The sequence below is a fragment of the Lampris incognitus genome, chromosome 12 (genome assembly GCF_029633865.1).
Source record: "Lampris incognitus isolate fLamInc1 chromosome 12, fLamInc1.hap2, whole genome shotgun sequence".
Classification (NCBI taxonomy): Eukaryota; Metazoa; Chordata; class Actinopteri; order Lampriformes; family Lampridae; genus Lampris; species Lampris incognitus.
In genome coordinates this window covers 804859-831899 of record NC_079222.1, presented here as the reverse complement: position 1 = coordinate 831899, position 27041 = coordinate 804859, and the positions used below count along the sequence as shown (strand labels likewise).

At 44.9% G+C, this 27041-nt stretch overlaps 1 protein-coding gene across 2 annotated transcripts in view; it reads left to right on the top strand.

Moving 5' to 3' along the window:
* Positions 1–3221, top strand: part of slc31a1 (solute carrier family 31 member 1) — a 79830-nt gene extending 76609 nt beyond the window's left edge. For both annotated transcript variants that reach the window (XM_056290762.1, XM_056290765.1), the window contains exon 5: positions 1058–3221. In XM_056290762.1, the coding sequence (XP_056146737.1) occupies positions 1058–1259 (202 nt within the window). In that variant the 3' untranslated portion in view covers positions 1260–3221. The remainder of the gene's footprint in view (positions 1–1057) is intronic.
* The last annotated feature ends 23820 nt before the right edge of the window (positions 3222–27041 follow it).

Here is a 27041-nt window from a genome sequence, read left to right as displayed (position 1 = left end):
GCCTACCAACACGGGCTCACTGGTTTGAATCCCTGTGTTACCTCCGGCTTGGTCGGGCGTCCCTACAGATACAATTGGCTGTGTCTGTGGGTGGGAAGTCGGATGTGGGATGTGTCCTGGTCGCTGCACTAGCGCCTCCTCTGGTCGGTTGGGGCACCTGTTCGGGGGGGAGGGGGAACTGGGAGGAATAGCGTGATCCTCCCACGTGCTATGTCCTCCTGGTGAAACTCCTCAGTCGGGGAAAAAGTGGCTGGTGACTCCACATGTATCGGAGGAGGCATGTGGTAGTCTGCAGTCCTCCCTGGTTCGGCAGAGGGGGTGGAGCAGCGACCGGGGACAGCTCGGAAGAGTGGGGTAATTGGCCGGATACAATCGGGGACAAAAGGGGGTTAAAAAAAAAAGTGATGGTTTATGATTTTCTGAAATTCGCCCATTGACCCCCATTCATTTTACTTTACTGTTCTTTGAGGGCTCCTAGTGGCCATTTTCAGAGTGACATACCTTTTATTCTTTCAGGCCAAAGTACCTTGTTGGGCTAAAGGCTCCCACACAATTGGCCAATGATGCAGTCTTTGCCGATGCAGGCTGTTCAGACTTAGAGTGTGGTCCTGATCATCAGTCTTGCCTGGCATCTTGATCCTGATCACATCAGGGGGTAGGGTACAGACTGAGGGTTTCACACTTGAAGATTTCCTAGCCCAAGTCTTTGCAGATAACAACTTTTGGTCAACGCTAGTGCTAGCCAGTGCTACCCCAACTCCTGCTAATGTTAATGTTTTCAATATTAGTGCTAGCATGCAAACTGTCTGGTAGAGTCAGCACTAATGGGTTGCTACTGCTAATACTTTAAATGATATCATGTGCTAAATGCATGGGAGGGAGAAGTAAAATGCTAGTTTTTTTCTTTTTTTTCTTTCTATAAGACCACTATTGAAACCTTTAGATGCTAATAGGCTTATACTAATGACAAGTCTTTCCTTTTTGCCCCTCTTTTGCTGGGCGAAACCACAAATGCTAACACCAACTCTTTTTCTTTCTGTTTCTTTCTCACTCTCAGCCAGCGAATGCTCTCTCTCTCCCACCTCCTGCAGACGCTCCTTCACATCGTGCAAGTGGTGGTCAGCTACCTCCTCATGCTGGTGTTCATGACCTACAACGGCTTTCTGTGCATCGCTGTGGCAGCAGGTGCTGGTGCAGGCTACTTCCTGTTCAGCTGGCGCAAGGCAGTGGTGGTTGACATCACTGAACACTGCCATTGAGCATGCTTGGGGAGACGAGAGGGGAAGAGAGGCTGGTAGCCACCTCATTAGCTAGGGAGCCATGCCTTATTGACTCTGGCTAGCTACCTAGCCAGCCGGTGAAAAGGAGACAGGAGCACAAGTGCCAAGTGCTGATTAATTTGACTAGTAAATCATTTGGGTGGGGTGGGGGGGGCTGGTTTAGTCAGCTACATACCACACAAATGCAAGCTAGCTAGCTTGCCCTCCTGCATTCAGTTTAGGGAAAACACAAAACTGAAACAATGAATGCCAAACAGCAATCATGTTGGCTAGCCACTGCACAACACTTGAAGAATTTTTTATTTAGATTGTCGACTTCTCAAAGTGGTCTTTCTTTTACCTTCTCCTTAGCTTGTGCTCCAGCCTAATACATCCACCAACGAAAACCATTCAACCTTACCAATCATTATCACTACTGTTTCCCCCTCGAGCTAGCTTGCCAATCGCAGACGGGTGCTATAGATTACGCGTGCAACACTATTGATTTGTTGTCATTACTTTCATTAACACCTGTGATGTTAGCCAGTTGTTAGCGTGTGAAAGGGACCCCCAGCTGGCTCATAATACATGCACAATCCAGGGCATTGGAACCATATTTTAGTTAGCGACGCTACGTACAACCTGACTTGACCTGTTTGATTTTTTTCTTTTACTTATACACTAATGTATCCTGAGTAGCTAGCTGGGAACTGGACAATCAGAACCACGTAGTGATGATAAACTTAGGGACGGAATCTTTTTTTCCCCAGTTGTCGCCGTTTGTCATCAGTCCTTTTTTTTTTCTTTCATAAATGTAACAAAGATCTATAAATGTCTGTCAATAAATGTATGAATCTGTGTCGACATGCCTCTGCTGTGGCGCATCAGTCATTTGAAGGATGAGGAATGAGCCAGTCTAAAAGCTTTCTGGGACAGTAAGAGCTCAGTTTCCCAGCTTGCTCCTCTGCTAGCTACAGAAATGAGGCATCTAACCAAATTGTTAAAGTCGCATCTCTCTTGGTGGATCCTCGTGCAGGAAAAGGTCAAAGAGGCTGCAAAGCATGGAATTACTGCTTTGCGACTGTGTGGATTCTGCAAATGAAGTACAGGTGGGGCAAGGTGCAACTGTATTTGTAGCCCTGAGGCCCAGATACTTAATCAAAACTGGTGAAGCATGCTATCCATTTTGACATACAGGGATAAAATTATTGGAATGAAATAAAATAATAAATACATTGTATTTAATGGTATCTTTCATACCGCCCAAGGTCACCTTACATCAAATAAAATAAACAAAGCAGTAAAAAATCAGTACAATCAACAACAAACCACCATAAGCGACAGCAGAGCTCAGCGAGTAGTTGAGTCAAGATGAAGTTGATGCAGTTCAAGTGAGTATGCTGCTTTATAAAGGTGGGTTTTAAGCGCAGTTTTCAATTCTGTGAAGGAGTCCAGTAAGTGGATGTGACGGGGAATGGAGTTGCAGAGTGTGGTTGCAGCATAGGAGAAAGCCCTGGCACCCATTGTGCTGAGGTAGATGGCTGATAGTGCCAATAGACCTGCTGGTGAAGACCACCGCAGGGAGCAAGATGGAGTGTAAGTCTGAAGGAGGTCTGTCAGATAAGCAGGGTTTAGATTATGAATATATATATATATAGATATAGATATATACACATCCATTGATTAACTGAAGGTTGAACTACCCCAGGGCTCGAACCCAGAATGTTGTTGTGAGGCGACCATGCTAACCGCTGCGCCACCGTGCTGCCATATTTTTTTTTTTTGTAGTAGCGAATTCGGGGGGCAGTCCGGGAACCGCCACAGCCGGAACGGGAACCCGTGTCTCCCGCTCCGCAGGCGACAACGTTAACCAGCCGACTAAAGGGTTCGACCCGTTAGTCAAGGACCAATGTGTCTACTTATCCATGCACGTTACAATATGTATGTATGTATGTATGTATGTATGTATGTATGTATGTATGTATATAGATATGTATGTATATGTTTGTATGTGTGTGTGTGTGTGTGTGTATATATATATATATATATATATACTGTTTGCTGCTGTATATATTATATACACAAATAAAATCATCATGCATGGATATTACTTGTGGTGTACCCCAGGGCTCGGTTTTAGGCCCACAACTGTTCATTCTGTACTTAAACGATACATAAAAGATATCGAACATGTTGAAATGTGTTGTCTTTGCTGATGACATGAATGTATTTTGTTCTGGTGAGGATGTACAGCAGCTTTTGGAGGTGACCACAATAGAAATGCAAAAATAAAACGGTGCCTTGACAAAAGCAAATGATCCCTAAATCTGAACAAAGCAAAGTTTATGTTGTGTGGAAATCACTTAATAAACACCAAAGTAAAAGTAGTGGTAGACAATGTCCAACTAGAAAGAGTACATGGAAATAAATGTCTCGGTGTGATACTAGACCACACAATGTGCTGGAAGCCTCACATAACATGTGTGTGAGCAAAGCTGCAAGGAGCATTGCATCATGGGAAAAGCAAGTCACGTTCTGAGTCATAAATCATTGTACACTCTGTGTTGTTCATTTATTTCATATCTGATCTACTGTCTGGAGGTATGGGGTAACACCTACAACACCACCTTGCACCCATTATGTATACTACACCACCAACCTACACCCATTATGCATACTACAACACCACCCTACACCCATTATGTATACGACAACACCACCCTACACCCATTATGTATACTACACCACCACCCTACACCCATTATGCATACTACAACACCGCCCTACACCCATTATGTATACTACAACACCACCCTACACCCATTATATATACTACAACACCACCCTACACCCATTATGTATGCTACAACACCTCCCTACACCCATTATGTATACTACAACATCAACCTACACCCATTATGTATACTACAACGCCAACCTACAACCATTATGTATCATCATCATTGGTCACTCGGGGTCGAGTATGACTGTCCTTCTTCGTCCTTGTGGGTCTTCAGGTGGGTGAAGAGGCCGATCCTGGAGCCGCATATTTTGGTGCAGTGTGAGCAGGGGTGGGCGGTGGTAGTCGTGGGATTGGTTTGGGCCTTTTTCGTGGAAACTCCCTCCTTTCTGAGTGTGCACTGGTCTTCTGCAACACGTCGGAGATCATTATTATTTAAGTGCAGCTCCTTCCCAGACAAGTTATCTCCAGGTCGCCCTGTTGGTTGCTGTGTCCTACCAGGTCGTAGGGTCTATGTAGCATTTTCTGATCCATACAGTAGGGTGGGCAACACTACTGCTTTGTAGACCAGAATTTTCGTTCTGGCCTGGAGGTCGGGGTTTTCAAAGACCCTTTTCTCAGTCTTGAGAAAACCCCACTGGCACAGCTGAGGCGGTGGTCTATTTCCTCATCAATATTAGCTTTGGAGGATAGGAGGCTTCCAAGGTATGTAAAGTGGTCCACATTTTCCAGTCTGGTTTTGTCAACAGAGATAGATGGGGGTGGAGCAGGGTTATTTGTGTTGGGTGGTGGCTGGTAGAGGATCTGGGTCTTTACCAGAACCAGCCACAGAGCCTGACAGTTCACAGAGTTCAGGGCTTGGTGAGGTCTATGAAGGCCATGTATAGTGATGATTTTGTTCCCGGCATTTTTCCTGTAGTTGGCGAGCAATGAAAATCATGTCCATGGTACTTCTATTTGGGCGAAATCCACGCTGAGACTCAGGGAGAATGTTTTCTGACAGGGGGAGGAGCCTATTAGCCAAAACCCGGGCGAGAGTTTTCCCAGTGGTGGATAGGAGGGAAATGCCACGGTAGTTTCCGCAGTCTGCCTTGTCTCCCTTCTTAAAGATGGAGACAATGAGGGCATCTCGAAGTTGTGCAGGGATTTCTTCCTTTTCCCATACGTTGAGGAGCAGGGCGTGGATGTGACTAAGGAGAACTGGTTCACCATCCTTCAGGATTTCTGCTGGGATGCCGTCAGGTCCAGCGGCCTTGTTGTTCTTCATCTTCCTCGTGGCATCCTGCACCTCGTTCCGACTGGGTGGTGCTCCCATATTCTCATTGATGGGTTGTTGAGGGAGTTGGTCAAGGGCCTCCATCTCAGGAGTTGTGTCTCTGTTCAGCAGCTCCTCATAATGCTCTTTCCATCTGTTGGTCATGGACTCGTTGTCTTTCAGCAGCATTAGCCCATCTGTGGAGCGAAGGGAGGCTAGGCAACGGTGGCTGAGGCCATATACCACTGGGGCCACATACTGCTAGGGCCATATACCGCTGGGGCCATATACCGCCGGGGCCATATACCGCCGGGGCCACATACTGCTAGGGCCATATACCGCCGAGGCCATATACCGCCGGGGCCATATACCGCCGGGGCCACATACTGCTAGGGCCATATACCGCTGGGGCCATATACCGCCGGGGCCACATACTGCTGGGGCCATATACCGCCGAGGCCATATACCGCCAGGGCCATATACCGCCGGGGCCACATACTGCTAGGGCCATATACCGCCGAGGCCATATACCGCCGGGACCATATACTGCCGGGGCCATATACCGCCGGGGCCATATACCACCGGGGCCACATACTGCTAGGGCCATATACCGCCGAGGCCATATACCGCCGGGGCCATATACCGCCGGGGCCATATACCGCCAGGGCCACATACTGCTAGGGCCATATACCGCCGGGGCCATATACCACCGGGGCCATATACCGCTGGGGCCACATACTGCTAGGGCCATATACCGCCGGGGACATATACCGCTGGGGCCGTATACCGCTGGGGCCATATACCGCCGGGGCCATATACCGCCGGGGCCATATACCAATGGGGCCATATACGGCTCTTGTGGCATCGAAGAAACCTGTGGTATCCCCACAGTCAGCAAGCTGCTGGATCTCCAGAGCCTTCTCCTTGTCCACCACTGGTTCTTCAGTTGCCTAACCGGAGACCATTATGTAGTATACTACACCACCAACCTACAACCTTATGTATACTACTAAACCATCCTACACCCATTATGTATACTACTATACCAACCTACACCCATTATATATACTACTAAACCATCCTACACCCATTATGTAAACTACAACACCACCCTACACCCATTATGTATACTACAACACCACCCTACACCCATTATGTACACTACAACACCAACATACACCCATTATGTATACTACACCACTAACCTAAACCCATTATGTATACTACACCACCAACCTACACCCATTATGTAAACTACACCACCACCCTACACCCATTATGTATACTACAACACCAACCTACACCCATTATGTATAGTACAACACCACCCTACACCCATTATATATACTATTGCAGCAGCCTACACCCACTATGTATGCTACAACACCAACCTACAACATTATATAGATACACTGCTCAAAAAAATAAAGGGAACACATAAGCAATGCAATGTAGCTCCAAGTCAATCACACTTTTGAGATATCAACCTGTCCAGTTAGGAAGCAACACTGATTTGTGACTCAATTTCACCTGTTGGTAAATTGTCTAATTTCCACCAGGTGGAAATTAGACAATTTGCAAGACAACCCCTATAACAGGAATGGATTTGCAGGTGGTGGCCACAGACCATTTGCCTGTCCTCATCTTTTCTGGCCGATCTTTGGTTAGTTTTTCATTTTGCTAGTGCCCTCACCACTAGAGGTGGCATGAGGCGGTATCTGCAACCTACAGAAGTTGCTCAGGTAGTGCAGCTCATCCAGGATGGCACATCAATGCGTGCTGTGGAAAGAAGATTTGATGTGTCTCCCAGCACAGTGTCCAGAGCATGGAGGAGGTACCAGGAGACAGGCCAGTACACCAGGAGACGTGGAGGGGGCCGCAGGAGGACAACAACCCCGCGGCAGGACCGCTATCTGGTCCTTTGTGCAAGGAGGAACAGGAGGAGCACTGCCGGAGCCCTACAAAACGACCTTCAACAGGCCACTAATGTGCAGGTTTCTGCTCAAACAGTGAGAAACAGAATGCATGAGGATGGTATGAGGGCCAGACGTCCACAATTGGGGCCTGTGCTCACAGCCCAACACCGTGCAGCCCGATTGGCTCTGCTGCCTCGGGACGCCTGGTTGCCCCGTCGCTCAGAGGCCCCTGCTGCCGACCGACCCGGTCCCGGCTCTGTTCTGTCCTGGCCCCACAGTGGTGGACTGAACTCCCCACTGATGTCAGGACAGAGGAGTCCTGCCCATCTTTCAGGGCAGGGTGAAAACTCACCTCTTCATGAACTACTACCCTGTTACTTGTTCTTACCACTTATTGTATTCACTCATTAAGAACAACAAACCTCTTTCTTGTGCTTTTACTGTAGCACTGGTTTTGCTCTTAGATGCTTGTTTAGATGCACTTCTGACCTCTGATGACCAGTAGCTCTCCTGATCTCCTACGTTACACGATGCACAAGTCGCTTTGGATAAAAGCGTCGGCTAAATGACTGTAATGTCATGTCATGTCATGTAATGTACACACTCACTGTACACACTCCTCTTCACCTCTTATTTCCCCCTTTTTTCTCCATTTTTCTTATTTTTTTATTCTATTTGTGCTCCTCTACTATTTTTTCCGTGTTGTTTTAAGCATTATTACAGTTAATACTTCATTTATTTATTTTATTTTGTAAGATAATCTGTAATCTATATAGATATCACAGATATCATATAGATATCACAGGTGTATAGATACACCCACACAGTAAAATCCCGAGTGTTAATTTAACTCCCCGAGTGTTAATTTAACTCCGAGAGTAAATGAACACTCATATCTGTACTGCGCGAGCTCGCGGGGGGTGGTAGTTAAAATGGTGAATATGAATGTATAAGTTGTCGAAACTGAAATCAAAAACAAAGTTTAAAAACAAAAATACAGAGAAGAAAAAGACCACCTGGTTCAAGACTGAAGATTCAAGAACTTTATTGTCATTGTGCACAACGACATGGGAACTGTGTTCGCCTCAAAATGGTGCATAAACAGAATAAATAGGACAGAAAGAGTAAGAAATATAACACATCAGCAATGAAAAGTGCACCGTCGAAACAATATGAATACGAGATGTAAGCAGTATAAGGTCTAACATACCATACAGTTAACAATACAATACAACTGACGAGGCGCAAAAAATCATCATCTGCAAAATTGCAGCAAAATGCACTTTTGGAATTATCAGAGAATAAATTTAATTGAATATTAATGATGTTCTTCAAATGAGTTGTCATGATCATAGTTTTCATTATCAGTAGCTCGTTATCCGGCATCTGAAGAAGACACGTAATTATCCTGACCCACATTCCAGTCCAGAAGGTGGCAGTCATATGCTCGAAATATTGAAGACGAAGAAGACGGAGATTTTTTTTTTAAGAGACGGGAAGAAGAGGCAGGAGGAGAAGAAGCAGAAGAAGAAGAAGCAGAAGAAGCGACAAGGCATTGCCTTGGCGCGCGCAGAACCGTGCGTGTGCGGTCAGTCACGTGATTTTGTTGGGCTGAAGCTCTGGAAATCATTGTTCACCTGCAGAGACACGCTGCAGTGGAGCATCCCATGCAGGCTCCGAGGCTCCGGCATCGTAGGCTCCATAACGTCTCTAGTTAATGTGGAAGTCCTGGTAGAACATGTCCAGACTCCAGGTGCTGAGACTGGTGGTCCAGCAGCGTCTGACCGCGGCGGCTGAAGACATCTTCGGGGTGTTTGTAAAGACCATAGAGGAGTATGAGGAAGAGCTAGGTCGCCACCGCAGGTTGCTGGCAGATGTGATGAAGAGGGAGAGCAGCAAGCCAGGTCAGTGAAGGGAGAAGGGCTTGATCTCATTTAGGTGAAGGTTTGTTGTTGACATAGTCTCTACTTTACACCGGGCAACTCAACAGGGGGGAAGCTTCAAGGTGACGCCCCCATGTGGCATACGTCATCAGCCAGTTTTGTGTGTTTCAAGGAAAGCAGACATGATTTGCTGTCAACTTGATAAGTTTCATGGCTGTTAAATGAAGCTAACAGTGTTGTACTTAGAGCTGCAGGCCTGCTGCGTGTCTGGGCTGCAGTCAGTAACATAATAATAATAATAATAATAATAATAATGATAACAACAACAATAATAATAATAGCAATGACAATTATAATCATGACAATAACAACAATAATAATAACAATGATAATAATGACAACAACAATAATGATAATAACAATGATAATAATAACAACAATGATGAGAATAATAATGATGATAACAACAACAACAATGATAATAACAACAACAACAATAATGATAACAACAATAATAATAACAACAGCAACATCAATAAGGATAACAATAACAACAGTAATAACAATGATAATAATGACAACAACAATAATAATAATAATAACAATTATGGTAATAACAACAATAACAATAACAATGATAGTAATAATAACAACACTAACAATAACAACAACAATAATAATAATATAATAATGATTATAGCAACAACAATGATAATAACAACAACAACAACAACAACAATAATGATAATGGAGTGATGAGTATGACACTGGAAATAAAGGGGTGATGGTGAATGTTATCAGTACATATGCCCCGCAAGTTGGGTGTGAGATGGAAGAGAAAGAAGAATTCTGGAGTGAGTTGGATGACGTGGTGCAGAGGGTACCCAAGGAGGACAGAGCGGTGATTAGGGTGGACTTCAATGGGCATGTTGGTGAAGGGAACAGAGGTGATGAGGAGGTGATGGGTAGGTATGGTGTCAAGGAGAGAAATGTGGAAGGACAGATGGTGGTGGATTTTGCAAAAAGGATGGAAATGGCTGTGGGGAATACATATTTCAGGAAGTGGGAGGAACACAAGGAGACATATAAGAGTGGAAGAAAGTGTACAAAGGTGGACTATATCTTATGTAGGAGGCGAGGTCTGAAAGAGATTGGCGACTGCAAGGTGGTGACAGGGGAGAACGTCACTGGATTGTGTGACAGGCCACAATCCAGCAAAAAGAGCTGTATGTAGTGAGACAATTGTCAGACCATTCTCACACAGACGGAAAACAGATGACAACCAGGGCCAAACACTCTTGCTACAGCAACAGCCTGTATACTAACTACATCACCACACCTGTGCTACAGCCCATGCACTACATAGCTCAACCACAGCTTCAGAACACTATGGTGCTTACTGAGAGGCCGGCAGCTGCAAACCTGCAAGGGATGATAGTGGTCAGTGGTACAACATCTGGGACTCCCCAGGGCATGCTGGAGCAGGAACAGAGGGTGATGTCCAGTGGACCAGTCCATGGACAGGGTATGGTGCCCCGTGTGAGGGCGTTGGACTGTGTTCACTGTTGTATTAGACATATTCCATCCTGCCGTGCTGCTCTGACAGCCAGTGCTGTTTTCTATTTAATGCGAGAGAGACCACTCTTTTGGACAAAAGCCTGGGATGCAGCTCCTGCCTCATGTACCATCTGTCCTCCACTGACTCGCTGCCCCTCTATGCCAGCATACTCTGAGAACATGTGAACCCCCCCTTTCTGAAGAGTTCTCCCCTGCACCACCTGGCCACCCTGGAGCATACTCATGGAGCCCATTGGGATTTGGCCCTCCTCCACCACCACCATAGCTTGAGAGCTGTGGGTTCCCGCGTGGATCAGGCCGACACCAGCACCATCCACAAGTACTCTACTTGTGGATGTCTGCTAGTGAACCAGCAGACATCACAGTGATGCCAACACCTGTTGCTTCTCATATAAGAGAGGCTGTAACACCGGTAGGTGACTACAACTACAACAGGTCCAGTAAAGCACTCACGCTCTGAGAGAGTGATTAAACCTCCACAACGTTATTCACAGTAAATTTTAAAAAAATAGGAAAGTAGCGTGAATGTAACGGTGAATTCATGTTGTTACATTACAGGTCACATACGTGTTGAATGTTGGTACTGAGTCGAAAGTAACATTGCATAGATGTGTTGTTGATTAGTAAAATAGGCCAAGTGAAAAAAGAGACCGGAAAGTTAATGACTTTAAGTTAAGGATAAACATATCTAAGATGACGCACACAAATGCTTTAACAATGCTTAGATTGTTATTGAGTTTACTATTTCATGATTCCGTTTATTGGGATTGTATTCAGTTGTATTCAGGTCTCAGCAGTGAAGATAAAGGTCTCCTTCACTGCAGTGAAGATACAGGTCTCCTTCACGGCAGTGAAGATACAGGTCTCAGCAGTGAAGATACAGGCCTCAGCAGTGAATATACAGGTCTCCTTCACGGCAGTGAAGATACAGGTCTCAGCAGTGAAGATACAGGCCTCAGCAGTGAAGATACAGGTCTCCTTCACTGCAGTGAAGATACAGGCCTCCTTCACGGCAGTGAAGATACAGGTCTCCTTCACGGCAGTGAAGATACAGGTCTCAGCAGTGAAGATACAGGCCTCAGCAGTGAAGATACAGGTCTCCTTCACTGCAGTGAAGATACAGGCCTCAGCAGTGAAGATACAGGTCTCCATCACGGCAGTGAAGATACAGGTCTCCTTCACGGCAGTGAAGATACAGGTCTCCTTCACGGCAGTGAAGATACAGGCCTCCTTCACGGCAGTGAAGATACAGGTCTCAGCAGTGAAGATACAGGCCTCAGCAGTGAAGATACAGGTCTCCTTCACTGCAGTGAAGATACAGGTCTCCTTCACGGCAGTGAAGATACAGGTCTCAGCAGTGAAGATACAGGTCTCCTTCAATGCATTGAAGATACAGGCCTCCTTCACGGCAGTGAAGATACAGGTCTCAGCAGTGAAGATACAGGCCTCAGCAGTGAAGATACAGGTCTCCTTCACTACAGTGAAGATACAGGCCTCCTTCACGGCAGTGAAGATACAGGTCTCCTTCACGGCAGTGAAGATACAGGTCTCAGCAGTGAAGATACAGGCCTTAGCAGTGAATATACAGGTCTCCTTCACGGCAGTGAAGATACAGGTCTCCTTCACTGCAGTGAAGATACAGGCCTCAGCAGTGAAGATACAGGTCTCCTTCACGGCAGTGAAGATACAGGTCTCCTTCAGTGCAGTGAAGATACAGGCCTCAGCAGTGAAGATACAGGTCTCCTTCACTGCAGTGAAGATACAGGTCTCCTTCACGGCAGTGAAGATACAGGTCTCCTTCACGGTAGTGAAGATACAGGCCTCAGCAGTGAATATATAGGTCTCCTTCACTGCAGTGAAGATACAGGTCTCCTTCACGGCAGTGAAGATACAGGTCTCCTTCACGGTAGTGAAGATACAGGCCTCAGCAGTGAATATATAGGTCTCCTTCACGGCAGTGAAGATACAGGCCTCAGCAGTGAAGATACAGGTCTCCTTCACGGCAGTGAAGATACAGGTCTCCTTCACGGCAGTGAAGATACAGGCCTCAGCAGTGAAGATACAGGTGTCCTTCACTGCAGTGAAGATATCGGTCTCCTTCACGGCAGTGAAGATACAGGCCTCAGCAGTGAAGATGCAGGTCTCCTTCACTGCAGTGAAGATACAGGTCTCCTTCACGGTAGTGAAGATACAGGTCTCCTTCACGGCAGTGAAGATACAGGTCTCCTTCACTGCAGTGAAGATATAGGTCTCCTTCACGGCAGTGAAGATACAGGCCTCAGCAGTGAAGATACAGGTCTCCTTCACGGCAGTGAAGATATAGGTCTCCTTCACGGCAGTGAAGATACAGGTCTCCTTCACGGCAGTGAAGATACAGGTCTCCTTCACTGCAGTGAAGATACAGGCCTCCTTCACGGCAGTGAAGATACAGGTCTCAGCAGTGAAGATACAGGCCTCAGCAGTGAAGATACAGGTCTCCTTCACTGCAGTGAAGATACAGGTCTCCTTCACGGCAGTGAAGATACAGGTCTCAGCAGTGAAGATACAGGTCTCCTTCAATGCAGTGAAGATACAGGCCTCCTTCACGGCAGTGAAGATACAGGTCTCAGCAGTGAAGATACAGGCCTCAGCAGTGAAGATACAGGTCTCCTTCACTGCAGTGAAGATACAGGCCTCCTTCACGGCAGTGAAGATACAGGTCTCAGCAGTGAAGATACAGGCCTCAGCAGTGAAGATACAGGTCTCCTTCACTGCAGTGAAGATACAGGTCTCCTTCACTGCAGTGAAGATACAGGCCTCCTTCACGGCAGTGAAGATACAGGTCTCCTTCACGGCAGTGAAGATACAGGTCTCAGCAGTGAAGATACAGGCCTCAGCAGTGAAGATACAGGTCTCCTTCACTGCAGTGAAGATACAGGCCTCAGCAGTGAAGATACAGGTCTCCTTCACTGCAGTGAAGATACAGGTCTCCTTCACGGCAGTGAAGATACAGGTCTCCTTCACGGTAGTGAAGATACAGGCCTCAGCAGTGAATATATAGGTCTCCTTCACGGCAGTGAAGATACAGGCCTCAGCAGTGAAGATACAGGTCTCCTTCACGGCAGTGAAGATACAGGTCTCCTTCACGGCAGTGAAGATACAGGCCTCCTTCACGGCAGTGAAGATACAGGTCTCAGCAGTGAAGATACAGGCCTCAGCAGTGAAGATACAGGTCTCCTTCACTGCAGTGAAGATACAGGTCTCCTTCACTGCAGTGAAGATACAGGCCTCCTTCACGGCAGTGAAGATACAGGTCTCCTTCACGGCAGTGAAGATACAGGTCTCAGCAGTGAAGATACAGGCCTCAGCAGTGAAGATACAGGTCTCCTTCACTGCAGTGAAGATACAGGCCTCAGCAGTGAAGATACAGGTCTCCTTCACTGCAGTGAAGATACAGGTCTCCTTCACGGCAGTGAAGATACAGGTCTCCTTCACGGTAGTGAAGATACAGGCCTCAGCAGTGAATATATAGGTCTCCTTCACGGCAGTGAAGATACAGGCCTCAGCAGTGAAGATACAGGTCTCCTTCACGGCAGTGAAGATACAGGTCTCCTTCACGGCAGTGAAGATACAGGCCTCCTTCACGGCAGTGAAGATACAGGTCTCACCAGTGAAGATACAGGTCTCCTTCACGGCAGTGAAGATACAGGTCTCCTTCACGGCAGTGAAGATACAGGTCTCCTTCACTGCAGTGAAGATACAGGCCTCCTTCATGGCAGTGAAGATACAGGTCTCAGCAGTGAAGATACAGGCCTCAGCAGTGAAGATACAGGTCTCCTTCACTGCAGTGAAGATACAGGTCTCCTTCACGGCAGTGAAGATACAGGTCTCAGCAGTGAAGATACAGGTCTCCTTCAATGCAGTGAAGATACAGGCCTCCTTCACGGCAGTGAAGATACAGGTCTCAGCAGTGAAGATACAGGCCTCAGCAGTGAAGATACAGGTCTCCTTCACTGCAGTGAAGATACAGGCCTCCTTCACGGCAGTGAAGATACAGGTCTCCTTCACGGCAGTGAAGATACAGGTCTCAGCAGTGAGGATACAGGCCTCAGCAGTGAAGATACAGGTCTCCTTCACGGCAGAGAAGATACAGGTCTCCTTCACTGCAGTGAAGATACAGGCCTCAGCAGTAAAGATACAGGTCTCCTTCACTGCAGTGAAGATACAGGTCTCCTTCACGGCAGTGAAGATACAGGTCTCCTTCACGGTAGTGAAGATACAGGCCTCAGCAGTGAATATATAGGTCTCCTTCACGGCAGTGAAGATACAGGCCTCAGCAGTGAAGATACAGGTCTCCTTCACGGCAGTGAAGATACAGGTCTCCTTCACGGCAGTGAAGATACAGGCCTCAGCAGTGAAGATACAGGTCTCCTTCACTGCAGTGAAGATATCGGTCTCCTTCACGGCAGTGAAGATACAGGCCTCAGCAGTGAAGATGCAGATCTCCTTCACTGCAGTGAAGATACAGGTCTCCTTCACGGTAGTGAAGATACAGGTCTCCTTCACGGCAGTGAAGATACAGGTCTCAGCAGTGAAGATGCAGATCTCCTTCACTGCAGTGAAGATACAGGTCTCCTTCACGGTAGTGAAGATATAGGTCTCCTTCACGGTAGTGAAGATACGGGCATCAGCAGTGAAGGTACAGGTCTCCTTCACGGTAGTGAAGATACAGGTCTCAGCAGTGAAGATACAGGCCTCAGCAGTGAAGATACAGGCCTGCTTCACTGCAGTGAAGATACAGGTCTCCTTCACTGCAGTGAAGATACAGGTCTCAGCAGTGAAGATGCAGATCTCCTTCACTGCAGTGAAGATACAGGTCTCCTTCACGGTAGTGAAGATATAGGTCTCCTTCACGGTAGTGAAGATACGGGCATCAGCAGTGAAGGTACAGGTCTCCTTCACGGTAGTGAAGATACAGGTCTCAGCAGTGAAGATACAGGCCTCAGCAGTGAAGATACAGGCCTGCTTCACTGCAGTGAAGATACAGGTCTCCTTCACTGCAGTGAAGATACAGGTCTCAGCAGTGAAGATAGAGGCCTCAGCAGTGAAGATACAGGTCTCCTTCACTGCAGTGAAGATACAGGCCTCCTTCACGGCAGTGAAGATACAGGTCTCCTTCACGGCAGTGAAGATACAGGTCTCAGCAGTGAAGATACAGGCCTCAGCAGTGAAGATACAGGTCTCCTTCACTGCAGTGAAGATACAGGTCTCCTTCACTGCAGTGAAGATACAGGCCTCAGCAGTGAAGATACAGGTCTCCTTCATGGCAGTGAAGATACAGGTCTCCTTCACGGCAGTGAAGATACAGGTCTCCTTCACTGCAGTGAAGATACAGGTCTCAGCAGTGAAGATACAGGTCTCCTTCACTGCAGTGAAGATACCGGTCTCCTTCACGGCAGTGAAGATATAGGTCTCCTTCACGGCAGTGAAGATACAGGCCTCAGCAGTGAAGATGCAGGTCTCCTTCACTGCAGTGAAGATACAGGTCTCCTTCATGGTAGTGAAGATACAGGTCTCCTTCACGGCAGTGAAGATACAGGTCTTCTTCCCGGTAGTGAAGATACGGGCCTCAGCAGTGAAGATACAGGTCTCCTTCACGGTAGTGAAGATACAGGTCTCAGCAGTGAACATACAGGCCTCCTTCACTGCGGTGAAGATACAGGTCTCCTTCACTGCAGTGAAGATACAGGTCTCAGCAGTGAAGATACAGGCCTCAGCAGTGAAGATACAGGTCTCCTTCACCGCAGTGAAGATACAGGCCTCCTTCACGGCAGTGAAGATACAGGTCTCCTTCACGGCAGTGAAGATACAGGTCTCAGCAGTGAAGATACAGGCCTCAGCAGTGAAGATACAGGTCTCCTTCACTGCAGTGAAGATACAGGTCTCCTTCACTGCAGTGAAGATACAGGCCTCAGCAGTGCAGATACAGGTCTCCTTCATGGCAGTGAAGATACAGGTCTCCTTCACGGCAGTGAAGATACAGGTCTCCTTCACTGCAGTGAAGATACAGGTCTCAGCAGTGAAGATACAGGCCTCCTTCACGGCAGTGAAGATACAGGTCTCAGCAGTGAAGATACAGGTCTCCTTCACTGCAGTGAAGATGCAGGTCTCAGCAGTGAAGATACTGGTCTCCTTCACTGCAGTGAAGATACAGGCCTCAGCAGTGAAGATACAGGTCTCCTTCACTGCAGTGAAGATACAGGCCTCAGCAGTGAAGATACAGGTCTCAGCAGTGAAGATACAGGTCTCAGCAGTGAAGATACAGGCCTCAGCAGTGAAGATACAGGTCTCCTTCACTGCAGTGAAGATACAGGTCTCCTTCACGGCAGTGAAGATACATGTCTCAGCAGTGAAGATACAGGCCTCAGCAGTGAATATACAGGTCTCCTTCACTGCAGTGAAGATACAGGCCTCCTTCACGGCAGTGAAGATACAGGTCTCCTTCACGGCAGTGAAGATACAGTTCTCAGCAGTGAAGATACAGGCCTCAGCAGTGAAGATACAGGTCTCCTTCACGGCAGTGAAGATACAGGTCTCCTTCACTGCAGTGAAGATACAGGCCTCAGCAGTGAAGATACAGGTCTCCTTCACGGCAGTGAAGATACAGGTCTCCTTCACTGCAGTGGAGATACAGGCCTCAGCAGTGAAGATACAGGTCTCTTTCACTGCAGTGAAGATACAGGTCTCCTTCACGGCAGTGAAGATACAGGTCTCCTTCACGATAGTGAAGATACAGGCCTCAGCAGTGAAGATACAGGTCTCCTTCATGGCAGTGAAGATACAGGCCTCAGCAGTGAAGATACAGGTCTCCTTCACTGCAGTGAAGATACAGGTCTCCTTCACTGCAGTTAAGATACAGGTCTCAGCAGTGAAGATACAGGCCTCCTTCACTGCAGTGAAGATACAGGTCTCAGCAGTGAAGATACAAGTCTCCTTCACTGCAGTGAAGATACAGGTCTCCTTCACTGCAGTGAAGATACAGGCCTCAGCAGTGCAGATACAGGTCTCCTTCATGGCAGTGAAGATACAGGTCTCCTTCACGGCAGTGAAGATACAGGTCTCCTTCACTGCAGTGAAGATACAGGTCTCAGCAGTGAAGATACAGGCCTCCTTCACGGCAGTGAAGATACAGGTCTCAGCAGTGAAGATACAGGTCTCCTTCACTGCAGTGAAGATACAGGTCTCCTTCACTGCAGTGAAGATGCAGGTCTCAGCAGTGAAGATACTGGTCTCCTTCACTGCAGTGAAGATACAGGCCTCAGCAGTGAAGATACAGGTCTCCTTCACTGCAGTGAAGATACAGGCCTCAGCAGTGAAGATACAGGTCTCAGCAGTGAAGATACAGGTCTCAGCAGTGAAGATACAGGCCTCAGCAGTGAAGATACAGGTCTCCTTCACTGCAGTGAAGATACAGGTCTCCTTCACGGCAGTGAAGATACAGGCCTCAGCAGTAAAGATACAGGTCTCCTTCACTGCAGTGAAGATACAGGTCTCCTTCACGGCAGTGAAGATACAGGTCTCCTTCACGGCAGTGAAGATACAGGTCTCCTTCACGGTAGTGAAGATACAGGCCTCAGCAGTGAATATATAGGTCTCCTTCACGGCAGTGAAGATACAGGCCTCAGCAGTGAAGATACAGGTCTCCTTCACGGCAGTGAAGATACAGGTCTCCTTCACGGCAGTGAAGATACAGGCCTCAGCAGTGAAGATACAGGTCTCCTTCACTGCAGTGAAGATATCGGTCTCCTTCACGGCAGTGAAGATACAGGCCTCAGCAGTGAAGATGCAGATCTCCTTCACTGCAGTGAAGATACAGGTCTCCTTCACAGTAGTGAAGATACAGGTCTCCTTCACGGCAGTGAAGATACAGGTCTCAGCAGTGAAGATGCAGATCTCCTTCACTGCAGTGAAGATACAGGTCTCCTTCACGGTAGTGAAGATATAGGTCTCCTTCACGGTAGTGAAGATACGGGCATCAGCAGTGAAGGTACAGGTCTCCTTCACGGTAGTGAAGATACAGGTCTCAGCAGTGAAGATACAGGCCTCAGCAGTGAAGATACAGGCCTGCTTCACTGCAGTGAAGATACAGGTCTCCTTCACTGCAGTGAAGATACAGGTCTCAGCAGTGAAGATAGAGGCCTCAGCAGTGAAGATACAGGTCTCCTTCACTGCAGTGAAGATACAGGCCTCCTTCACGGCAGTGAAGATACAGGTCTCCTTCACGGCAGTGAAGATACAGGTCTCAGCAGTGAAGATACAGGCCTCAGCAGTGAAGATACAGGTCTCCTTCACTGCAGTGAAGATACAGGTCTCCTTCACTGCAGTGAAGATACAGGCCTCAGCAGTGAAGATACAGGTCTCCTTCATGGCAGTGAAGATACAGGTCTCCTTCACGGCAGTGAAGATACAGGTCTCCTTCACTGCAGTGAAGATACAGGTCTCAGCAGTGAAGATACAGGCCTCCTTCACGGCAGTGAAGATACAGGTCTCAGCAGTGAAGATACAGGTCTCCTTCACTGCAATGAAGATACAGGTCTCCTTCACTGCAGTGAAGATGCAGGTCTCCTTCACTGCAGTGAAGATACAGATCTCCTTCACTGCAGTGAAGATACAGGTCTCCTTCACGGCAGTGAAGATACAGGGCTCCTTCATGGTAGTGAAGATACAGGCCTCAGCAGTGAAGATACAGGCCTCAGCAGTGAAGATACAGGTCTCCTTCACTGCAGTGAAGATACCGGTCTCCTTCACGGCAGTGAAGATATAGGTCTCCTTCACGGCAGTGAAGATACAGGCCTCAGCAGTGAAGATGCAGGTCTCCTTCACTGCAGTGAAGATACAGGTCTCCTTCATGGTAGTGAAGATACAGGTCTCCTTCACGGCAGTGAAGATACAGGTCTCCTTCCCGGTAGTGAAGATACGGGCCTCAGCAGTGAAGATACAGGTCTCCTTCACGGTAGTGAAGATACAGGTCTCAGCAGTGAACATACAGGCCTCAGCACTGAAGATACAGGCCTCCTTCACTGCGGTGAAGATACAGGTCTCCTTCACTGCAGTGAAGATACAGGTCTCAGCAGTGAAGATACAGGCCTCAGCAGTGAAGATACAGGTCTCCTTCACCGCAGTGAAGATACAGGCCTCCTTCACGGCAGTGAAGATACAGGTCTCCTTCACGGCAGTGAAGATACAGGTCTCAGCAGTGAAGATACAGGCCTCAGCAGTGAAGATACAGGTCTCCTTCACTGCAGTGAAGATACAGGTCTCCTTCACTGCAGTGAAGATACAGGCCTCAGCAGTGCAGATACAGGTCTCCTTCATGGCAGTGAAGATACAGGTCTCCTTCACGGCAGTGAAGATACAGGTCTCCTTCACTGCAGTGAAGATACAGGTCTCAGCAGTGAAGATACAGGCCTCCTTCACGGCAGTGAAGATACAGGTCTCAGCAGTGAAGATACAGGTCTCCTTCACTGCAGTGAAGATGCAGGTCTCAGCAGTGAAGATACTGGTCTCCTTCACTGCAGTGAAGATACAGGCCTCAGCAGTGAAGATACAGGTCTCCTTCACTGCAGTGAAGATACAGGCCTCAGCAGTGAAGATACAGGTCTCAGCAGTGAAGATACAGGTCTCAGCAGTGAAGATACAGGCCTCAGCAGTGAAGATACAGGTCTCCTTCACTGCAGTGAAGATACAGGTCTCCTTCACGGCAGTGAAGATACATGTCTCAGCAGTGAAGATACAGGCCTCAGCAGTGAATATACAGGTCTCCTTCACTGCAGTGAAGATACAGGCCTCCTTCACGGCAGTGAAGATACAGGTCTCCTTCACGGCAGTGAAGATACAGTTCTCAGCAGTGAAGATACAGGCCTCAGCAGTGAAGATACAGGTCTCCTTCACGGCAGTGAAGATACAGGTCTCCTTCACTGCAGTGAAGATACAGGCCTCAGCAGTGAAGATACAGGTCTCCTTCACGGCAGTGAAGATACAGGTCTCCTTCACTGCAGTGGAGATACAGGCCTCAGCAGTGAAGATACAGGTCTCTTTCACTGCAGTGAAGATACAGGTCTCCTTCACGGCAGTGAAGATACAGGTCTCCTTCACGATAGTGAAGATACAGGCCTCAGCAGTGAAGATACAGGTCTCCTTCATGGCAGTGAAGATACAGGCCTCAGCAGTGAAGATACAGGTCTCCTTCACTGCAGTGAAGATACAGGTCTCCTTCACTGCAGTTAAGATACAGGTCTCAGCAGTGAAGATACAGGCCTCCTTCACTGCAGTGAAGATACAGGTCTCAGCAGTGAAGATACAAGTCTCCTTCACTGCAGTGAAGATACAGGTCTCCTTCACTGCAGTGAAGATACAGGCCTCAGCAGTGCAGATACAGGTCTCCTTCATGGCAGTGAAGATACAGGTCTCCTTCACGGCAGTGAAGATACAGGTCTCCTTCACTGCAGTGAAGATACAGGTCTCAGCAGTGAAGATACAGGCCTCCTTCACGGCAGTGAAGATACAGGTCTCAGCAGTGAAGATACAGGTCTCCTTCACTGCAGTGAAGATACAGGTCTCCTTCACTGCAGTGAAGATGCAGGTCTCAGCAGTGAAGATACTGGTCTCCTTCACTGCAGTGAAGATACAGGCCTCAGCAGTGAAGATACAGGTCTCCTTCACTGCAGTGAAGATACAGGCCTCAGCAGTGAAGATACAGGTCTCAGCAGTGAAGATACAGGTCTCAGCAGTGAAGATACAGGCCTCAGCAGTGAAGATACAGGTCTCCTTCACTGCAGTGAAGATACAGGTCTCCTTCACGGCAGTGAAGATACAGGTCTCAGCAGTGAAGATACAGGCCACAGCAGTGAATATACAGGTCTCCTTCACTGCAGTGAAGATACAGGCCTCCTTCACGGCAGTGAAGATACAGGTCTCCTTCACGGCAGTGAAGATACAGTTCTCAGCAGTGAAGATACAGGCCTCAGCAGTGAAGATACAGGTCTCCTTCACGGCAGTGAAGATACAGGTCTCCTTCACTGCAGTGAAGATACAGGCCTCAGCAGTGAAGATACAGGTCTCCTTCACGGCAGTGAAGATACAGGTCTCCTTCACTGCAGTGGAGATACAGGCCTCAGCAGTGAAGATACAGGTCTCTTTCACTGCAGTGAAGATACAGGTCTCCTTCACGGCAGTGAAGATACAGGTCTCCTTCACGATAGTGAAGATACAGGTCTCCTTCACGGCGGTGAAGATACAGGTCTCCTTCACGATAGTGAAGATACAGGCCTCAGCAGTGAAGATACAGGTCTCCTTCATGGCAGTGAAGATACAGGCCTCAGCAGTGAAGATACAGGTCTCCTTCACTGCAGTGAAGATACAGGTCTCCTTCACTGCAGTGAAGATACAGGTCTCCTTCACTGCAGTGAAGATACAGGTCTCAGCAGTGAAGATACAGGTCTCCTTCACTGCAGTGAAGATACAGGTCTCCTTCACTGCAGTGAAGATGCAGGTTTCAGCAGTGAAGATACAGGTCTCCTTCACTGCAGTGAAGATGCAGGTCTCCTCATTCAGCACCCTCAGTCATCTCTTTCAGAATCCAGAGCGAAAGGGCAACAAAACTACAGATGTGATACTGAATGATTTTTTCATTATAAGTTCTTTTTCTATTAATGTAAAGGATACGAAACCCATATAAAATGGTGTACAAAATAGCTTGCAGTTATCCTTTAAAATAAAGAAATAGCACAAAATCGAAATAACAACCCCCAATACCTGTATGAAAACAGTACACAGAAGTTTTCATGCAGGTATGGGAGGAACAAAAAAGAAAAAAGCTGCCTACTAATCGACATGTCCATCCCGACTGATAGGAACACCTAAGTAAAACTGAAAAACTGTCCAAATATAAAGAGCTTGAAATCCAGATTGAACGAATGTGGGGAATGAAAACCACAGCAATACCAGTAGTGATAGGAGCCCTGGGACTTTTAAACAAAGGGATGGAGAAATACACCCAACGGATCCCGGGTAACATCAGAGTACAAGAACTACAGAAGATTGCACTACTTGGATCATCTCATATCCTAGGGAAGGCACTATCCATCAAGTAGACTTCTACCTCATTCTAACCTTAGATTGAAGTTGTATTATGGCATGAAGTTAAGTTAAAGGACATTTGTATAATATTAATAATAATAATAATAATAATAATAATAATAATAATAATAACATAAATAATAATAATAACAGCAATAATAATAATAATAACAGCAATAATAATAACCATAACAACAACAATAACAATAACAGTAATAACAACAATTTAAAAAAGTAATAATAATAACAGTAACATGGACATAGTCGGTTCAGATTTATAATGGTAAAGCCAAAGTTCTTCACCCAAACAAGATCCCAAGTCTTTTCAAACAAATCCATGCTTGTTTTAGTTGTTATTAATGGAAAGGTATAAGGGACGAAGGGCAGTCTCACTGGTGACTATTGAAATAACAACAAAATAGCATAAAAAACAGCAACGACACCACATAAAATGCAATCATGTGCAGGTGTCTTGAGGCAGCATAGCTGGTCACTGTTTTCACCATGTTGCCTCACATTCCCAATAAATCATGACCAAAATGAGTATGTTTTCTGGTGCAGATTTCTCATTATTTAAGCTAAATGTCAGAAATTGTCTCACAAAGACTCAAAACTCATTAAATTTATCAGATTTATTACGTTTATGAATTTACTTAAATATGATACTTAAATGTTAAATATGTAATGGCAAAACTGAATATTTACTAAATGTCTAAACAATTACTATTATTTACAATTACCGTTACTATTAATTTATTAATGGGAAATTATGGAAATGTTGTTACGTTTAACAAATAACATATTTGTTCCATCATTTAACAAATGTGTGAGAAGTTTTTCCACATTTGTTAAATGTTTGAATTTTTCCAAAAATTTAAAAAAAGGTGTTTTTCCACATTCAGTAAGTGTTGGTTTTTTAAGTCAATTTTATTTATATAACACATTTTACACGTAGGTGAGCTCAGTTCTATTTGTATAACACATTTTACACACATGTGAGCTCAGTTTTATTTGTATATGACAATTTACACACAGCTGAGCTCAGTTTTAGTTGTATAGCACATTTCACACACAGGTGAGCTCAGTTTAATTTGTATAACACATTTTCCACACAGCTGAGCTCAGTTTTATTTATCTAACACTTTTTACACACAGGTGAACTCTGTTTTATTTGTATAAGACATTTTACACACAGCTGAGCTCTGTTTTATTTTTATAAGACATTTTACACGCAGCTGAGCTCTGTTTTATTTGTATAACACATTTTACACAAAGCTGAGCTCAGTTTTATTTGTATAGCACATTTTACACCCAGCTGAACTCAGTTTTATTTGTATAACACATTTTACACACAGGTGAGCTCAGTTTATTTTGTATAACACATTGTACACACAACTGAGTTCAGTTTTATTTATATAACACTTTTTACACACAGCTGAGCTCTGTTTTATTTGTATAACACATTTTACACACAGCTGAGCTCAATTTTATTTGTATAACACATTTTACACACAGCTGAGGTCAGTTTTATTTGTATAACACATTTTACACACAGCTGAGCTCAGTTTTATTTGTATAGCACATTTTACACCCAGCTGAGCTCAGTTTTATTTGTATAAAACATTTTACACACAGCTGAGCTCAGTTTTATTTGTATAACACATTTTACACACGGCTGAGCTCTGTTTTATTTGTATAAGACATTTTAAACACAACTGAGTTCAGTTTTATTTGTATAACACATTTTACACACAGCTGAACTCGGTTTTATTTGTATAACACATTTTACACACGGCTGAGCTCTGTTTTATTTGTATAAGACATTTTAAACACAACTGAGTTCAGTTTTATTTGTATAACACATTTTACACAAAGGTGAGATCAGTTTTATTTGTATAAAACATTTTACACACAACTGAGCTCAGTTTTGTTTTTATAACACATTTTATGAACAGCTGTGCTCAGTTTTATCTCTGTAACACATTTTACACACAGGTGAGCTCAGTTCATTTTGTATAACACATTTTACACACAACTGAGAACAGTTTTATTTGTATAGCACATTTTACACCGAGCTGAGCTCATTTCATTTGTATAACACATTTTACACACAACTGAGCTCAGTTTTATTTATATAAGACGTTTTACACACAGCTGAGCTCAGTTTTATTTGTATAACACATTTTACACACAGGTGAGCTCAGTTTTATTTGTGTAAAACATTTTACACAGCTGAGCTCAGTGTTATCTGTATAACACATTTTACTCACAGCTGAGCTCAGTTTTGTTTGTATAACACATTTTACACAAAGGTGAGCTCAGTTTTATTTGTATAACACATTTTACGAACAGCTGAGCTCAGTTTTATCTGTGTAACACATTTTACCCACAGGTGAGCTCAGTTTATTTTGTATAACACATTTTACACACAACTGAGTTCAGTTTTATTTGTATAACACATTTTACACACAGCTGAGCTCAGTTTTATTTATATAACACTTTTTACACACATCTGAGGTCAGTTTTATTTGTTTAAGACATTTTACACACAGCTGAGCTCAGTTTTATTTATATAGCACATTTTACACCCAGCTGAGCTCAGTTTTATTTGTATAGCACATTTTACACCCAGCTGAGCTCAGTTTTATTTGTATAGCACATTTTACACCCAGCTGAGCTCAGTTTTATTTTTATAACACATTTTACACACAGCTGAGCTCAGTTTTATTTGTATAACACATTTTACACACAGCTGAGCTCAGTTTTATTTATATAACACTTTTTACACACATCTGAGGTCAGTTTTATTTGTATAAGACATTTTACACCCAGCTGACCTCAGTTTTATTTGTATAAAACATTTTACACACAACTGAGTTCAGTTTTATTTGTATAACACATTTTACACACAGCTGAGCTCAGTTTTATTTATATAACACATTTTAACCACAGCTGAGCTCAGTTTTATTTGGATAACACTTTTTACACACATCTGAGGTCAGTTTTATTTGTATAAGACATTTTACACACAGCTGAGCTCAGTTTTATTTGTATAACACATTTTGCACACAGCTGAGCTCGGTTTTATTTGTATAAAACATTTTACACACAGCTGAGCTCAGTTTTATCTGTGTAACACATTTTACCCACAGGTGAGCTCAGTTTATTTTGTATAAGACATTTTAAACACAACTGAGTTCAGTTTTATTTGTATAACACATTTTACACACAGCTGAACTCGGTTTTATTTGTATAACACATTTTACAAACAGCTGAGCTCAGCTTTATTTATATAACACGTTTTACACACAGCTGAGCTCAGTTTTATTTGTATAACACATTTTACACACAGCTGAGCTCAGTTTTATTTGTATAACACATTTTACACAAAGGTGAGATCAGTTTTATTTGTATAAAACATTTTACACACAACTGAGCTCAGTTTTGTTTTTATAACACATTTTATGAACAGCTGTGCTCAGTTTTATCTCTGTAACACATTTTACACACAGGTGAGCTCAGTTCATTTTGTATAACACATTTTACACACAACTGAGCACAGTTTTATTTGTATAGCACATTTTACACCGAGCTGAGCTCATTTCATTTGTATAACACATTTTACACACAACTGAGCTCAGTTTTATTTATATAAGACGTTTTACACACAGCTGAGCTCAGTTTTATTTGTATAACACATTTTACACACAGGTGAGCTCAGTTTTATTTGTGTAAAACATTTTACACAGCTGAGCTCAGTGTTATCTGTATAACACATTTTACTCACAGCTGAGCTCAGTTTTGTTTGTATAACACATTTTACACAAAGGTGAGCTCAGTTTTATTTGTATAACACATTTTACGAACAGCTGAGCTCAGTTTTATCTGTGTAACACATTTTACCCACAGGTGAGCTCAGTTTATTTTGTATAACACATTTTACACACAACTGAGTTCAGTTTTATTTGTATAACACATTTTACACACAGCTGAGCTCAGTTTTATTTATATAACACTTTTTACACACATCTGAGGTCAGTTTTATTTGTTTAAGACATTTTACACACAGCTGAGCTCAGTTTTATTTGTATAGCACATTTTACACCCAGCTGAGCTCAGTTTTATTTGTATAGCACATTTTACACCCAGCTGAGCTCAGTTTTATTTGTATAGCACATTTTACACCCAGCTGAGCTCAGTTTTATTTTTATAACACATTTTACACCCAGCTGAGCTCAGTTTTATTTGTATAGCACATTTTACACCCAGCTGAGCTCAGTTTTATTTTTATAA